The sequence below is a fragment of the Gopherus evgoodei genome, chromosome 9, assembly GCF_007399415.2.
Source record: "Gopherus evgoodei ecotype Sinaloan lineage chromosome 9, rGopEvg1_v1.p, whole genome shotgun sequence".
Taxonomy (NCBI): domain Eukaryota; kingdom Metazoa; phylum Chordata; order Testudines; family Testudinidae; genus Gopherus; species Gopherus evgoodei.
The window spans coordinates 94113460-94132160 of record NC_044330.1 but is presented as its reverse complement, the minus strand read 5'-3'; the positions used below and the strand labels follow the sequence as shown (position 1 = coordinate 94132160).

The window sequence follows — 18701 nt, the reverse complement described above, 5'->3', positions numbered from 1 at the left end:
CAGTTTTCTCCGCCCCCACCCTCCCACCCACCATCCCCGTCCCTCTTCAGGGACTCCTCTCACGAGCAATTCCTCCGTCAGGAGGTGCATGCGCTCCTTGTCAAGGGAGCCATAGAGGCGGTTCCGCAAAACGAGAAGGGCAAGGGGTTTTATTCCCGTTACTTTCTAATCCCCAAGTCCAAGGGCGGCCTCAGGCCCATCCTCGACCTGCGGGAACTCAACAAGTATATCGTGAAGTTGAAGTTCCGCATGGTATCCCTTGGAACCATCATCCCATCCCTGGATCCCGGAGACTGGTACGCCGCCCTCGATATGCAGGACGCTTACTTTCACATCTCCATTGCCCCCCAACACAGGCATTTCCTCCGCTTTGTGGTCGACCGCCAACATTATCAATTTGCGGTCCTTCCGTTTGGCCTCTCTACGGCCCCAAGAGTGTTTACAAAATGCATGGCAGTCGTCGTCACACACTTTCGACGTTGCCGCATTCACGTCTTCCCCTACCTGGACGACTGGCTGATCCGAGGCACATCGGAGCTGCAGGTCCGCGACCATGTCGACAGGATCAGCACCCTCTTTGCGGCCTTGGGCCTCGTCATCAATGTGGACAAGTCTACTCTGCTCCCCATGCAGCGGATAGAGTTCATCGGGGCCCTTCTGGACTCTACCCTGGCCAGGGCCTTGCTACCCTTGCCCAGGTTCCAGTCGTTGTTGGCCATCATTCTGCGTTTGCAGGCGGCCCCGCTGACCTCTCTACGAACATGTCTGGCCCTTCTAGGCCACATGGCAGCCTGTACGTTCGTAACGGCATATGCCCGACTCCGCATGAGGCCTCTTCAATCATGGCTCATTGCGCAGTATCGGCCAGCCAGACATTCGTTGGACACAGTCGTCACCGTTCCTCAGCGGGTGCTGGACTCTCTTCGCTGGTGGCTGGACCAGTCCGTAGTCTGTGCGGGGCTCCCGTTCCATCCGCCCCAACCCTCGGCATCCCTGACCACGGACGCCTCAGATCTGGGCTGGGGGGCACACTGCGGCACCCAGAGAACTCAGGGCTTGTGGACACCTCAAGAGATCAACCTCCATATCAACATACGAGAGTTGAGAGCGGTCCGCCTTGCTTGTCAAGCGTTTGTGTCGCGGTGTTCACCGACAACACAACGACCATGTTTTACATCAACAAGCAGGGTGGCACCAGGTCCTCTCCCCTGTGTCTCGAGGCCATGCGTCTCTGGGAGTTCTGCATAGCCCATTCGGTTCACCTTTCCGCCTCCTATCTCCCGGGAGTGCGGAACACTCTAGCGGATCGGCTGAGCAGATCCTTCCGTTCGCACGAGTGGTCCCTCCGTCCGGACGTCGCCCTCTCACTCTTCCAGAGGTGGGGTCGTCCCCGGATGGACCTCTTCGCGTCCAGGCAGAACAGGAAGTGTCGAGCATTCTGCTCCTTCCAGGGTCGGGAACCAGGGTCTCTAGCAGATTCATTCCTGATCCCATGGACAGCCCACCTGTGTTACGCATTCCCTCCCGTTCCGCTGATGCACAGGGTTCTGCAGGGTTCACAGAGCCCGAGTGATTCTCATAGCTCCAGCATGGGCCAGACAGCATTGGTACCCCATGTTGCTGGACCTCTCAGTGGCCAATCCGGTTACCCTACCCCTTCATCGGGACCTGATCACTCAGGACCACGGCAGGCTCTGTCACCCGGACCTTTCGTCTCTACACCTTACGGCATGGCTCCTGTGTGGTTGACAGGCTCCGAGTTGCGCTGTTCTACCCCGGTTCGGGAGGTTCTCATGGGCAGTAGAAAGCCTTCCACCAGGGCTACTTACTCAGCTAAGTGGAGGCGTTTCTCCTGCTGGTGTTCAGAGAAAGCCCTTCGCCCTATGGAGACTCCCGTCACCACTATTTTAGACTACATCTGGTCCCTCAAGTCCCAGGGTCTGGCGTTGTCGTCCCTCTGGGTCCACCTAGCGGCCATCTCCGCGTTTCATCCTGGAATGGACGGATGTTCTGTCTTCTCCCACCCTATGGTGGCGAGATTCCTGAAGGGACTGGAGCGGCTCTATCCACAAATCCGCCCTCCGGCCCCTTCATGGGACCTCAACCTGGTCCTATCTTGGCTCATGGGCCCTCCATTCGAGCCATTAGCTACTTGCTCCCTGCTCTACCTCTCGTGGAAGACCGCCTTCCTAGTGGCCATTACCTCAGCTAGACGAGTGTCAGAGCTGAGGGCCCTCACAGTGGACCCACCGTATACCGTCTTCCATAAAGACAAGGTACAGCTGAGGCCTCACCCTGCCTTTCTTCCCAAGGTGGTCTCAGCTTTCCATGTTAACCAAGAGATTTTCCTCCCAGTCTTTTTCCCAAAGCCCCATTCGTCCCGCAGGGAGCAACAGCTCCACTCACTAGATGTCCGTCGGGCACTAGCATTTTATCTGGACAGGACCAAACCCTTCCGCAAGTCCCCCCAGTTATTTGTGGCGGTAGCGGACTGGGTCAAGGGGCTGCCGATTTCCTCCCAGAGGCTATCTTCCTGGGTTACCTCCTGCATCAGGACCTGCTACGACCTGGCCCACGTTCCGATGGGCCGTGTGACTGCTCACTCCACCAGAGCACAGGCATCATCGCTGGCTTTCTTTGCCCGTGTGCCAATCCAAGAGATTTGTAGGGCGGCGACCTGGTCATCGGTCCACACATTCGCTTCCCATTACGCCCTGGTTCAGCAGTCCAGAGATGATGCGGCCTTTGGCTCTGCAGTACTCCAGGCCGCGACCTCTCACTCCGACCCCACCGCCTAGGTAAGGCTTGGGAATCACCTACCTGGAATGGATATGAGCAATCACTCGAAGAAGAAAAGACGGTTACTCACCTTTGTAACTGTTGTTCTTCGAGATGTGTTGCTCATATCATTCCACACCCGCCCTCCTTCCCCACTGTCGGAGTAGCCGGCAAGAAGGAACTGAGGAGCGGGCGGGCCGGCAGGGGTATATATCTGGTGCCATACTGGCGCCACTCTAGGGGGCGACCTGCCGGCCCACTGGAGTTGCTAGGGTAAAAAGTTTCCGGCAGACGTGCACGCGCGGCGCGTACACCTACCTGGAATGGATATGAGCAACACATCTCGAAGAACAACAGTTACAAAGGTGAGTAACCGTCTTTTCTGTTCTTCACTGTCATTTCAGCCAATTTGCCTGGTACTGAAGTAAGGCTTACCGGCCTGTAATTGCCAAGATTGCCTCTGGAGCCTTTTAAAAAATAGGCATCTGATATAGAGGCTGATTTAAGTGGTAGGTTACATACCACAGCTAGTTTTATTTGAGCTCCTTCAGAACTCTTGGGTGAATATTATCTGGTCTGGTGACTTAATCCTGTTTTATTTATTTGTTCCTAAACTTCCTTTATTGACACCTCAATCTCTGACATTTCTTCAGATTTGTCACCTAAAAAGAATGGCTCAGGTGTGGGAATCTCCCACACATCCTCTGCAGTGAAAATCTATATAAAGAATTAATTTAGCTTCTCTGCGACGGGTTTGTGTTCTTTGAGCAGTCTTTTAGCACCATGATCATCCAGTGGGCCCCATTGATTGTATGGGAGACTTCCTACTTCAGATGTACAGAAAAGTTTTTTGTTCATTTTTGTATCTTTTGCTAGTTACTCTTTAAATAATTTTTTTGGACTGCTTAATCATACTTTTACACTTGACATATCAGAATTTATGCTCCTTTGTATTTTCCTCAGTAGGATATGACTCAATTTTTAAAGGATATCTTTGTTTCTAACCACCTCTTTAACTTTGTTTTTCCATAGTGGCATTTTTTTGGTCATGTTGCTTTTTTAAAAATTATAATAATAATAATAATAATAATAATAATATTTGGGGTATACATACAGTTTGAGCCTCTATTACAATGTCTTTAAAAAGTTTCCATACATCTTACAGGCATTTCATTCTTGTTACTTGTTTCTTTTAATTTCTGTTTTACTGGCTTCCTCATTTTTGTGGTGTTTCCTTTTTTTGAAGTTAAAATTTACAGTTGAGCGTTTCTTTGATATTTCCCACCCCTACAGGGATTTTAAATTTAATTACATTCATTTGGTAAGAGCGACCATAATCAGCTATATTCACCTCTTGGACTAGTTCTTGTATGCCACTTAAGACCAAATTAAGAATTGCCTCTACCCTTGTGAGTTCCAGGACTAGCTGCTCCAGGAAGCAGTCATTAATGGTTTCTAGACATTTCACTTCTGCATCCTGTCTTGAGGTGACCTGTATCTCCTGTCCTGAGGTCACAGTTTATTCACTGTATTTTTAAACAGCAATATATTGGGCTGAGTGGTGATGCTCAGTTGTGCACTGGAATAAGTAAAATGCTGGTTGTGGAGTTACCCTTAAGTTATTGACACGCTCATTGTGAATATTGTCCCATCCCTCAGGTACTAGACCGGGTTGGGCAAACGTTTTGGCCTGAGGGCCACATTGGGGTATTAAAATTGTATGGCAGGCCTTGAATGCTCACAAAATTGGGGATGGGAGTGAGGGCTCCAGCTGGAGGTGTGGGCTATGGGGTGGGGCCAGAGATGAGGAGTTCAGGGTGCGGGAGGGGGCTCCGGGTTCAGGTATGGGGTAGGGTGAGGGCTCTAGATTGGGGCTGGGATGAGTTGTTTGGGGTGCAGGAGGGGGCTGCAGGCTGGGATCGAGGGATTCGGAGGGTGGGAGGGGGCTCAGGGATGGGGTAGGCTATTGAGGCATGAGGGGGTGAGGCTGGGAATGAGGGCCTTGGGGCACAAGAGGGGGCTCTGGGCTGGGATTGAGTGTTCGGAGGGCGAGAGGGGGATCAGGGCTGTGGCAGGGGATTGGGTGCAAGCTCTGGGCAGCGATTCCTGTAAGCACCTCCCAGAAGCATGTCCCTTCTCTGGCTCCGAGGCACAGCCAGGTGGCTCTGCGTGCTGCCCAGGCGCCATCCTTGCAGCACCCATTGGCCAGGAACTGCCTGCAGATGGGGCAATGTGCAGAGCCACCTGGCCATGCCTCTGTGTACTACGTAGGAACCGAAGAGGGGTCATGCCAGCTGTTTTCTGGGAGCTGCGCGGAGCAGGGCAAGCCCCTGGCCCTGTTCCCTTGCTGGTGCACTGGAGCAGGGCAAACCCTGACCCTGCTGCCCGGCAGGAGCTGAGGGACTGTTTGAATGGTCTGACGGGGTCGGATATGCCCAATGGGCCATAGTTTGCCTGCCCTTATACTAGATGCATGAGGAGCTTTTGCAATAAGGACGCCAACTGTCTTTTTCACATTGTCTACTTTGGAATTCAGAAGACTACCTGGAAGCCATGAAAATTTCACCCTGAACAGTTGAAGTTCAGCTAAATTTTAAGCAACTAAGGTCTTATAATGGGTATAGGTGGTGTGTCCAGCTCTGCCCATAATAGTTCACAGTTGCACTAGATGGCAGTACTTCTTAATTTTTTGTCCGGTATGAGTTTTCTTGCTAGCATTCTAGATGGACCAATGAACTGCTGTAGCAATTCTTATGCTCCTGTTTGTAATGGGGATAGTATCTATATTGAGGAGCTGTTGAGAATTAATCGGATACAGCTTGTTAAAATGCTTTCAGTATAAAAATTGATGTTAATCTGGCATATTAAACAAACTGAAGAGTAGACCAACAGAAAAGCCAATATCTTAGACCCCCTTTTTGTGTATTTTTAACATATACTACATGTGGCATGATGTATACACACATGCCGCATGCCCACTAGCACTGGTATAAATAAATAACCGTGCAGACAGGCTCTGCTTGGGTGAGTAGTGTAAAGACACATCAGAAATTTAGAGTATGCACCCTAAATGGTTCACAGTGCCTTTTATGCCAAGACTTCTATTTTTAGCAGTTAAGTGTTCCACTGCCTCCCTTCTGCCAAAGCTTTTCCCCTTTGGTGAAAGACTCTGGCAGTGGAGAAAGGTTTTGGCAGCTCCCTTCTATTGGAGCTTTTCTCTGCTGCCGCCTCCTTGCCAGAGCCTTTCACTGCATTGTGGACTCTGCCTGCTTTTTTCACTGTGGTGTGTAGCTACTGCCGATGTAGACAAGGCCTTAGTTCAAAGAAAAAATTGAGGTTTTGTTCTTTAGATTAGTCTTCTAAAATGATCTAGACTAATAAGGAATGCATGCATATTCTCCTTGCCACTTCTGAGATTTTTTTCCCTATATATCATTTACCATGTTTTGCTGTATGTTTTTTTTTAATATTGTGATGCTGTTTCAGGAGTTGGAGGAGAGATTTTGGCGGGAGAAACAGCACTTATAAAATTTGTAATTTAAAAGGAGAAAAATAAACTTCTGATCTTCTGAAATATATGTAAAAAGGCTGATATACAGTACAAGACATTAATGACAGTAATATTTTTGCGCATTTCACTAAGAGTAAAAATTGACCTGGTTGTGTTTTTTTAATAGGAATTGTCTTTTGTGAAAGGAAGAAAACGTGCTTCCGCACCATAAACTGTTTTTTGAACATATTTCCAGTACAGTGGTGGTCCAGAAGATGATAAAGAAATGATAGCAGCTCCAGAAATCCCAACTGATTTTACTCTCCTTCAGTAAGTAACAGTGCTTAATGCAGCCATAACAAGGTTTATTCTGTCAAGTAATTACAGTGATTTAAATCTAAAGCATTGCTTGAATGGTGTCCTGTGTTTCCAGGGGAGTTAAAATAGCAATTGTATAACTGGTTTAACTTTATTTTTTACTATAGATTTTTAGAATCTTTAATGAAGCGTTTTGCTAGTAGGAGAAGCTATTGTCATGGTCACAGAATAGTTTCCATTATATAAGCGTAAGAAAAATGTTTCTAACTTTCTGAAAAACGTTTCTTTTGGATTAGAAATTTTCTGGACAGAAATATGAGTAATGTCAAGTCGTTATCTTCCTGTTTTTGAAGACAGATGTTGATTGAGGTCTTTTTTAAAGGGCTCGGTTGCTTAATCCTTAACCGAAAGAGTTGCTTTTTTGCCAAATGTTTGTTCGTGTGTGTGTGTGTGTGTTTTTGATAAACTTTAACTGTAGATTATATCACTTCTCAGATACTTGTAATATCTTCCTACTGGTTCTCTAGTCATCCATAATCTGCCAGGGTAGACAAAATCTGGGTTCCTAATGTGTTTTTTTTTGTTTTGTTTGTTTTTTAAATAGGGGAGGAAAAGCAAAATGCATCTCATAGGTACAGGTACAGACAGAAACCTTTTAGGCCTTCTTTATACATAATCTATTTTTCCTTTGTAGTTCACTTTTAAGAAATTCTAAAAACCCTTTTTTGAGTCATGACTTCAGCTGAAAAGTGCCTAAAATTTGATCTTTATGTGTAATTAGTGCTTAATGAAGAGTACCAACTTTCTTCGGGTTGGTTGAGGATATTAAAAAAGTAGTGGGGTAGGAAGATGATGTGATTGGAAAAAATTGTTTTAGAGCATCATTAGTAGTATTTAAGACCTTTTTAAAAATATATATTGATTAGCAGAGTCTAATAGATTCCTAAGGTTAACTTTCTTTTATATCTTTTACTAAGCACAGTCACTTAACCCTATTACTCCATACCCTTCTCTTTTCCTCTGTCTTCACTCTCCAAGAAAATTAAATACGCACAAGTGTTAAATCAAGAAACAATTTCTCCAAATTGTGTGCATGTCCACAAACTGGATTTGGGTTTATGTGATTTATTTGCTTCTTCACAACGTATTTTTCGGAAAAGTTTTTAAATTAAAACTTTTGTGTGTGATATGTGTGGCATTTATGTAAGACATAGGTTTTGTCTGTTGTTTTTCCTGAAAAGACTGTAGGGACTTCTGGAGAACTAGTGAGATCATGACGACAGAAGTACTATGGATGTAAAACTTAACAGTTGAGAAAGGAGGAAGGAGGAACTCTTAGACCTTATTTAGAAGAAATAGTTGCACCAGTTGAAGTTAAGATGATTTCAACTGGTGCAAAAATCTGTGTGGGCACTTTTTATTTTAAGAATATCTTATTTTGGTTTAGTTGAAATTGATTCCTAATCAGTTTAAAGCAAATTGAAATAAATGTGGTTTAACCAAAATAGATTTGTATACACTGCCTTTTTCATTAGTTTAATTAAATCTGTTTAAAGTCATACCTTAAGTTAAACTGGTACAGCTTTCTTGTGTAGACCAGCCTTTAGTCATATGTTTAGAATTTGGGTTTTCACACCTATTAAACTCTCACATGCCAAGTTTTGGGCTGAAAGGTTTTTTTATTAAAGACTTACCAGCCTGTTCTCTTTAATGGTTGGGGACAATTCCAATCCATATCTGAGTCCTCCTCTACAAAACAGGAACAACAAAATGTTGACATACCTGATCATTCTAAAGTTTAAAAAATAAACAAACAAGCTTTAAAATGGTTTTGCAACTGTAGGGGCTCTCAGCTTTTTGGCATCCTTAATATAAATAAGGAAGTACAGACAGTTTTTCCCTTTGCAGATCACATTTAAGGTTGCATAGTTTAAAAGCATGTCAGCAAATGCAAACTTATAGGTTCTGTGGCAACTGTCATTTGCATACAATGCATAGTCTGTATAATTTAGAATATACATTTTGTTATTAAACATTATTATAACAAGAAATGCAAAAATACTAATTTTATATTGGTGAAATTTAGCCAAGTTAATATTGCTATAGGAACAGGTGACTTTTTTTTCCTAACTCGTATATTTATATTAGGGCTATGCATTAATCGCAGTTAATTAATGCAATTAACTCGAAAAAATTAACTGTGATTAAAAAAATTAATCGTGATTAATCGCACTGTTAAACAATACAATACCAATTAAAATTTATCAAATATTTTAGAATGTTTTTCTATATTTTCAAATATATTGATTTCTATTACAGCAGGGAATGCAAAGTGAGAGTGCTCACTTTATATTATTTTTATTATAAATATTTGCACTGTAAAAATGATAGAAATAGTATTTTTCAATTCCTTATACAAGTACTGTAGTGCAATCTCTATTGTGAAAGTGTAACTTACAAATGTATTTTTTTGTTACATAACTGCACTCAAAAACAAAACAATGTAAAACTTCAGAGCCTACAAGTCCACTCAGTCCTACTTCTTGTTCAGCCAATCACTAAGACAAACAAGTTTGTTTACATTTACTTTTTACAGATAGTGCTGCTGCCTTCTTATTTACTATGTCACCTAAAAGTGAAAACAGCGTTCGCATGGCACTTTTGTAGCCGATATTGCAAGATATTTACGTGCCAGATATGCTAAATATTCAGATACCCCTTCATGCTTCAGTCGCCATTCTTCCATGCTGTTGATGCTTATTAAAAAAAATAGTGCGTTAATTAAATTTGTGACTGAACTCCTTGGGGGAGAATTATATATCTTCTGTTCTGTTTTACCCTCCATTCTGCCATATATTACATGTTATAGCAGTCTCGGAGGATGATCCAACACGTGTTCATTTTAAGAATACTTTCACAGAAGATTTGACAAAACACAAAGAAGGTATCCATGTGACATTTCTAAAAATAGCTACTGCACTCAACTCCAGGTTTAAGAATCTGGATTGCCTTCCAAAATCTGAGAGGGACAAGGTGTGGATCATGCTTCAGAAGTCTAAAAAGAGCAGCATTCCAATGTGGAAACCAAACCACCAAAAAAGAAAATCAACTATCTGCTGGTCGCATCTGACTCGGATGATGAAAATGAACATGTCGTTCTGCTCTGCTTTGGATCATTATTGATCAGAACCTGTCACCAGCATGGACACACATCCACTGGAATGGTGATTGAAGCATGAAGGGACATATGAATCTTTAGCGCATCTGGTATGTAAATGTCTTGCAACACCGGTTACAATAGTGCCGTACGAAGCCTGTTCTTGCTTTCAGGTGACATGGTAAACAAAAAGTGGGCAGTATTATCTCCTGCAAATGTAACCAAACTTTTGTCTGAATGATTGGCTTAAGTAGGACTTGGTGGTCTTGTAGGCTCTAAAGTTTTACATTTTACTTTTGAATGCAGTTATTTTTTTCTATGTAATGCTACATTTGTACGTTCAACTTTAATGATAAAGAGCTTGCAGTACAGTACTTGTATTAAGTGAATTGAAAAATACTATTTCTTGTGGTTTTTTACAGTGCAAATATTTGTTATAAAAAATAAATATCAAGTGAGCACTGTACACTTTGTAGTCTATGTTGTTATAATTGAAATCAGTATATTTGGAAATGTAGAAAACACCTCAAAATATTTTTTAAAATAGTATTCTGTTTTTTAACAGCGCAATTAATCACGATTAATTTTTTTAATCCATTGACAACCCCAGTTTATATTATAGCATTTTTAAAAAGTATGGTATGTTAAAGTAAAAGTGTAATTAGGAAATACAAAAATTGCTACACTTCCAACATTTTCAAAACTTTTGTAGAAAACTTCTGAGTTTTGAACCACAGTAGATGTATTATAGACTCATAGGTCAGAAGGGACCAATCTGATCATCTAGTCTGACCTCCTGTACAAGGCAGGCCACAGAACCCCACCCATCCAATTTTATAACAACCCCTATCCCAGGATCGAGTTATTGAAATCTTCAAAATTGGTTTGAAGACCTCAAGCTGCAGAGAAACCACCAGCAAGCGACCTGTGCCCCACGCTGCAGGAGAAGGCGAAAAACCTCCAGGGCCCCTGCCAATCCGCCCTGGAGGAAAATTCCTTCCCGACCCCAAATATGGCGATCAGCTAAACCCTGAGCATGTGGGCAAGAGTCACCAGCCAGCACCCAAGAAGGAATTCTCTGCAGTAACTCAGTTCCCATGCCATCCAACATCTCCCCACAGACCATTGAGCAGACCTATCTGGTGGTAATCCAAGATCAATTGCCCAAATTAACAATCCTATCATAACATCCCCTCCATATACTTATCAAGCTTTGTCTTAAAGCCAGGAAAGTCTTTTGCCCCCACTACTTCCCTCGGAAGGCTGTTCCAGAACTTCACTCCCCTAATGGTTAGAAACCTTTGTCTAATTTCAAGTCTAAACTTCCTAATATCCAGTTTATACCCATTCGTCCTCGTGCCTACATTAGTACTAAACTTAAATAATTCCTCTCCCTCCCTAACGTTAACCCCCCTGATATATTTATATAGAGCAAGCATATCCCCCCGCAGCCTTCTTTTGGCCAAGCTCTTTGAGTCTCCTTTCATAAGGCAGTTTTTCCATTCCTCGGATCATCCTTGTAGCCCGTCTCTGAACCTGTTCCAGTTTGAATTCATCCTTCTTGAACATGGGACACCAGAACTGCACACAGTATTCCAGATGTGGTCTCACCAACGCCTTGTATAACGGTACTAACACCTCCTTATCCTTGCAGGAAATACCCCGCCTGATGCATCCCAAAATCGCATTTGCTTTTTTAACAGCCGTATCACATTGGCGACTCATAGTCATCCTGCTATCAACCAGTACCCCAAGGTCCTTCTCCTCCTCCATCGCTTCCAACTGATGCGCCCCCAATGTATATCCAAAATTCTTATTATTAATTCCTAAATGCATAACCTTGCACTTTTCACTATTGTATTTCATCCTATTTCTATTACTCCAGTTTACAAGGTGGTTCAGATCTTCCTGAATAGTATCCCTGTCCTTCTCTGTGTTAGCAATACCCCCCAGCTTCGTGTCATCTGCAAACTTTATTAGCACATTCCCGCTCTTTGTGCCAAGGTCAGTAATAAAAAGGTTAAATAAGATCGGTCCCAAAACCGATCCTTGAGGGACTCCACTAGTGACCTCCTTCCAGCCTGACAATTCACCTTTCAATACGACCCTCTGGAGTCTCCCCTTTAACCAGTTCCTTATCCAACTTACAACTTTCATATTCATTCCCATCTTTTCCAATTTGACTAACAGTTCCCCGTGCGGAACCGTGTCGAACGCCTTACTGAAATCTAGGTAAATTATATCTACCGCATTTCCTTTTATCTAAGTAATCCGTCATCTTCTCAAAGAAGGAGATCAGATTGGTTTGAAACGATCTACCTTTAGTAAATCCGTGTTGCAATTCGTCCCAATTACCATTGACCTCTGTGTCCTTAACTACTTTCTCCCTTAAAATTTTTTCCAAGATCTCTGTCTCTATTCTCTTAATAGATGTGTAACTCCCATTGACGTTTATGTATATTTTTCTAATAGCTTACCAGCTTTGGCAGGGAGGAAAGGCTTCAGTTTTGCAGTAGTGTGGCAGATGTTAAGAAAATGTAGTGAAGTGCAGCATATGGGTCTCATAGAAACATACATGTGACATAGTCTCATGCATATTCATAGTCTGGAAAAAGCTAATAAGCTCCAATTTTATTTGTTGTTTTACCCATTTTTCTCTCCTTTTACCTCAAGGTGTTATGAATTTTCTTTATATAAGGGGGAAAAACCCACCCTTTGTTCTGTTAAGATGCCTGATTTGATATTTAATTTAATATGAAAATTCTTAAAGTAGTGACACATCTCTCATCTTAGACATGCTTATAGAATTTCAAAAAGACCAATGTTGAAATAACTTACCCTTGTGAAACACTTTTAGTTAATTGCAAATATTCTGCAACGTTATATTCCACTATATTTCTTGTAGGTGTCTAAAAATGAATGGCTCTTCTAAGAGTAGTGTCCCCCTCGGTACTCCACTTCAGGTGCGTGTGTGCCCCATATGCCTTTGATCAGAGATTTTCATTAGCAGTGTCTATTCAGCCTGTGCGTACTCTGCTGAGATCCTTGTACCCGTTACTGAGGGACTATCAAGCTGCCTGAGTGAATAGCCTTCAGTTCCTTCACAGCTATCTCAGCCTGTGATGAAGCTTAGCATATCCGCATTGTGTATGCCTACACTACCTGCTGATTTCAGTCTAGCTAGGTTTATTTTAGTTAGTTATTGGGAAGTTTGTTTTACTTCTTCCAGGGAGGTCCTTCCTGAAGGGCATACCTGGTTAACCAGGGTTTAAACGCTGCCTCACATGTAGACAGGCTATCCTGGTCAACGACAGACACTCTTAAGTATGTTCATTATTTAGAGGAGTTGCACATCCCACAGAATGTAACTTCTGTGTTGCCCTCAAATCCAGGGCAAGGAAGAATTGGGAAATGAAGCTGTAACTATTAATTATGGCGCTCTCCCTTCACCCCGCTTTGGAAACAGGTCACAAGAAACCCCCCTGTACACCAGTCTCCAATGATATCTAGTACCCCTTCCATCTTGGTACAGCAGTCTCGCAGAATGGGAAAAGCGTTAGAGACCTCAAGAAGAGGTTCCAAGAAGAGAGCTCTAACTCCACTCTAGGAATCCACTTTGAAAAGACCCCACTCTCTGAACAGGTAACAGCCTCAGAATCTAGTCTCAGGGCTCAGTCTTGCAGAGGCAGTGGGCTCCTCCAGTACCGTATCTCTTATGAAAGTAAATGTGCCTCTGAGAAGGTGCTGGTACCATCTAGCAAGATGATCTGAACAAATAGAGAAGACCAGTGCCATTAGACTTAACCTATGTCCTGGTACCTCTGTTGGGTTTTTCAGTACTGTGTAAGATTAAGCTTCCAACTGTGTCAGCACCTTCTGTGAAGTGCTCAAAACCCTTGGTACTGTCTTCCAGGGACAAGCATACAATACAATCAGTGCATATCACAACCTCACTCGGTACTGCAATTCCACTCTTCTTGATTTGCAAGACTTTAGGTGCCTGAGGATTTATTGGTGACTGCTGAACTAGAGTCTCCATTGCTTGCATCTCTTGGTACCGAGAGCCACTTGCTGTCTGGATCCTTATACATCTCTTGTACCATCTAATTCACCTCCCTATTTGGTTAGGGGAAGAAGAGGACGATGAGGGATACCTCCCTTCAGTATCATCAGTCTCTGTCCAGGGTTTTCCTAAATAACCACATAGGAAAACCTCTTTCATAAAGAGTGAGAGAAAATGTCTGGCGACATGGTTTTTGGTGGGATCATCCCTGTATGCTACCCTCTCCCTCCAGTGCTTCTCAGAGGCCATATTGAAATCTTTGGTGAGCTTATCACCAACAGTTCTCCAAGGTTCAGACCCTCTCTCACTGAGATGACAAGGAGACTGAAACTTCCGCTCCCCAGCACACCACTCAACAGAAGGAAAGATTTGAGGATCAGGAGGCTAGGACAGAAAGAGCCTACTCCTCAGATTGCCATCTCATCCTCATCACCAGATGAGGCAGTAGTACCTTCTCCTCCATTAATGACCGATGATTTTTTTGACAGTTTCAAGGCCTCATTAAACACGGGGCAGATTCTCTGCAGATACTGCTTGAGAAGGTTAAAGAATCTCAACTCAAGCTATTGGATGTTTTTCACTTTGCAGCATCATCCAGAGTTGCCCATCCTATCAAAAAGGCTCTGCAGGAACCTGCAAAAATGGTTTGGCAAACCCTGTCCACAGTAACGATGAATTCCAATTGTAACAGGTGCATAGAAGAGCTACTAGGATGATATAGGGAGTGGAAAATCTGTGTTATGAGAGGAGACTCCAAGAGCCTAACTAAAGAAAGCTAAGGGGAGATGTGATTGCTCTCTCTAACTACATCAGATAGATAAATACCAGGGAGGTACAGGAGTTATTTAAGTTAAGTGCCACTGTGGACACAAGAACAAATGGCTATAAACTGGCCATCAACAAATTTAGGCTCAAATTAAATGAAAGTTTCTAACCTTCCAAGGAGTGAAGTTCTGGAACAGCCTTCCAAGGGGAGCAGTGGGGGAAAAATAACCTAACTGGCTCCAAGACTGAGTTTGATATATTGTCCCTCCATGAATTTGATGGAACTGCCTACGATGGCATGTGGCCCATCAGAGATTGCCAGTAGCAAGAATTCCCAACTACTGGACATGGGGCACTAGCTGGGAAGGCTCTACACAGCATTTTTCCCAGCTATCTGCTTGGGGGATCTTGCCCACATTTCCCATGGGTCAGATTGGCTGAGATGCTGGGGGGGGGTTCGTCTTCCTCTGCAGCATGGGGCACAGGTTACTTGCAGGTTTAAACTAATATAAATGGTGAATTCTCTGTAACTTGATGTCTCCAAAAAATGATCTGAGGCCTTCAGTAGCTCAGCCTGAGGTTAGGGGTCTTTTTCAGGAGTTGTTCAATTTCTGTGGCCTGCAACATGCAGGAAGTTAGATTAGATTATTACAGTGGTTCCTTCTGACCTTAAAAACAGTAGTTACAGACTACCTCCATCATCAGGCAGTCATAGTGTACCTGTACCTTGATGATTGTGTGTTTTAGGATCAGTCATACTAAGAGGTGTTGACTGTCATGCAAAGGGCACTGTCTCTGTTCTTGGACTTGGGTCTTCAGTTGAATGTGGGAAAATGCACACTAACTCCCATATAGAACATAGAATTTATAGGGGCATCCCTGGATTCCTTGGCATCAAGGGCCTTCCTTTCTGTGAACAGGTTCATGACACGTGTCTGAACTATTCAAGGGAGCTCTCAGACTTCAGTCAGAAACTGTCATCAACTTCTAGGTCACTTGTAGGTCACTTGCACTTTCATGACAGAACATGCAAGATTACACCTCTGCAGTTTCTAGGGCTGTCTCAGTCAGTATACTTGCCAAACAGACACAGCCTACACCAGGGTTAGGCATCCTATGGCACGCATGCCGAAGGCGGCACTTGATTTGATTTTCAGTGGCACTCACACTACCAGGGGTCCTGGTCACTGGTCCGGGGGCTCTGCATTTTAATTTAATTTTAAATGAAGCTTCTTAAACATTTTAAAAAACTTATTTACTTTACATACAACAATAGTTCAGTTATATATTATAGACTTACAGAAAGAGACCTTCTAAAAATGTTAAAATGTATTACTGGCACGTGAAACCTTAAATTAGAGTGAATAAATGAAGACTTGGCACACCACTTCTGAAAGATTGCTGACCCCTGGCCTAGACAAACAAGTGTCAGTTCCTCAACAGGTGAAGTACATACTAGATCAGTGGAAGGTTAATCACTGCATATGCACGGGAGATTACTTCCTTCAGTCGACGCCATGGTAACCATGGATGCATCTCTCTTAGGATGGAGGGCACACCTCAGTGCTCCCATGGTACAGGGTAGATGGTTGCCCCAAGAAATCACCAGGGGCTGTGAAAGTTCACGGGATTAAAGTCGACCTGTACTGCAGAGCTACAACAGATATTACTGAATAGTAGGAAAATTCTTCAACAGTAGAAAATATGTAGTCACTGGTGTGAACTCCAGAAAATTGTTGCTGAATTTGCCTCACTTCTGCTTGTTCTGGATTACCTTCTGCAACGAAAGAAAAAGGACTGTCAGTGCTCTCAAGATTTGTTTAGCCATCTTACTTTTCATATCACAATTGAGAGATTTTCACTGTTTACCCACCCTACAACCATAGGCTTTATGAATGGTCTGGGAAATTCTTTCCCACAGGTAAAAGTCCCTAGGTTGGGGCCATAATTTATTTCTTAAAGCTCACGAAACCTCTTTTTGAACTGATGGCAACCTGCTTCTTACTGAATTTGTCTATGGAGATAGCCTTCTTCGTGGCTATTACATCAATCTATAGAGTAGGAGCAATTGGGGCCTTGATGGCAGATCCTCCATTCACAGTACTATACAAGGATAAGGTTTCCTTAGTTGCATCTCAATTTCTTTTCTAAAATATCTTCTGAATTTCATCTGAATCAGATCATTTACCTAAAGATTTCTTTCCAAAGCCATGTAATTCCAATCTGGGGACTGCTTTTCATACTCTAGATGTCAGGAGGGTATTAGCTTTCTGACTAGATAGTCTAAGAAATTTCTAAAACGATTTAGTGCTGTTTTTTGCATTTGCAAACAGATCTAAAGGTTTTGCTATTTCTACCCAAAGACCAGCAAATTGGATTTCTGCTTTCTAATTTGCTTGTCAAATTGCAGCCAGCATTCCACCTCCTCCTTGTATGTTGGCTCACTCTGAGGTCAGAGTCTACATCTATAGCTCTACTTAATAGTGTCCCAGTATCTGAGATTTGCAGAGCTGCTACATGGTATTTGGTACATACCTTCTTTAGATGCTATGCCCTAGTCAGCGCCTCTAGATCTGATATGGCAATTCTTTGCTCCGTTCTGGACTCAATTCCAAAGCTCATTTCTCCTATGGGGATACTGCTTGGCAGTCATGTGAAGTGGAATGCTCATAGGGACATTACTCAAAGAGAGGGAGAGAGGTTACTCACCCTGTCCAATAACTGTAATTTTCAAGATGTGTTCTCCTATAGGTTTCCACTACCTTCCTTCCTTCTGAGTTTTCTTCTGAGACCCGGTGATGGGTGGAGAAGGAATTTGGGTTGTTTACCCGTGCAGCCTAATATCTCAGTGTATGCATGGGCTTGAGCGGTCACTGCTAACCATAATCTCTGATAGAAGGTGTGTGGGGCACTTGTGCACCTGAAGGAAAGCACCCATAGCTAAACACATCTTGAAGAACTAGATACTGCACAGAGTGAGTAATCTCTCTCTTCTGAATAATCTTGCCATTTCACAAAACATCAATTTAAGCAAATTTTGCACAGTTAACAGTCTGAACTTCATACTCTTTAGGCCCTGACTCAGGAAAGCATCACTGTTCAGGACAACACTTAAATATGTGCTTATCTTGGTGCCTTGTGTGCAGGCACTTTAGTGCTGTTCTGAATAGGACTGAACAGAAGCACATGCTTAAGTACCTTCCTATATCAAACCTAAATTAAGAACAAATCAGGGATCAAGAATATTTGAATATTGTGAATATGACATCAGTCGTTACTAATATGACAGAAATGGTTTTATTAGTGTCTAGTCTCTGCAATGGCTTATCATGCAATTAAATTAATAAAATATATTTGTAGGGATAAGACTTTTAAAAGCACTTTGTAAACATGTTTTGAGCAAACAGCATGTCAACATTTTGATTAAAATTAAACACAGAATGTTATGTTTTTCTTGGCTGTCCAATTTACATGTTACAAAATTTGGGTTTTGATAAAATACAAAGCTACTTTGAGTATGCTTAATTTTTTTTTTCAAAGTAGGAGCTGGGTAAAGATAACTAAGGGGTGTGCATAAAGATGTTAGAGGAGGATTCCTACTATCTCTTTATCTATTTTCTAACACAGCTGGTTGAAAAAGCCAGAATATTTTTTTTTGTGAACTTTTTTTGTTGGAAAAAAAAAATTTTCAACCAGCTTCAGTGTTCAATAGTTGGATTTCTGTAAGTTTAAAAAAAAAAAAAAAAAAGAGAAAATTCCATAGCCATTTGATTTCACAGAAGACACCTTCCTGTGTTGTCAGCAGAAGGAACCTTTAATTTACGGTTCTCTAGCATGTTAATTAGTTGTTAGGGCAAAATGGATTTAAAAGGAAAAGCTTAAATTTAAATATTTGTTCATACTGAGTTGACAGTCTTATTGAAGATGGTAGATAATATTGCTACAATTATTTTGAGAGTAAGGTTTCTGACAGTAAGTAAACATTTGTTTGTCGTTACAGGGAGTCTGAAACACACTTTTCTTCTGATACAGACTTTGAAGATATTGAAGGAAAAAATCAAAAACAAGGCAAAGGAAAAGTATGTTCAGTTTATCAGGGATATTAAAACACTTGAAATTTTGTGCAGACT

General features: G+C 42.6%; 1 protein-coding gene across 3 annotated transcripts in view; it reads left to right on the top strand.

Moving 5' to 3' along the window:
• STAG2 (stromal antigen 2) overlaps positions 1-18701 on the top strand; it is a 187818-nt gene that overhangs the window by 62863 nt on the left and 106254 nt on the right. For all 3 annotated transcript variants that reach the window (XM_030576074.1, XM_030576076.1, XM_030576075.1), the window contains exons 2-3: positions 6456-6598; positions 18572-18650. In XM_030576074.1, the coding sequence (XP_030431934.1) occupies positions 6555-6598; positions 18572-18650 (123 nt within the window). In that variant the 5' untranslated portion in view covers positions 6456-6554. The remainder of the gene's footprint in view (positions 1-6455; positions 6599-18571; positions 18651-18701) is intronic.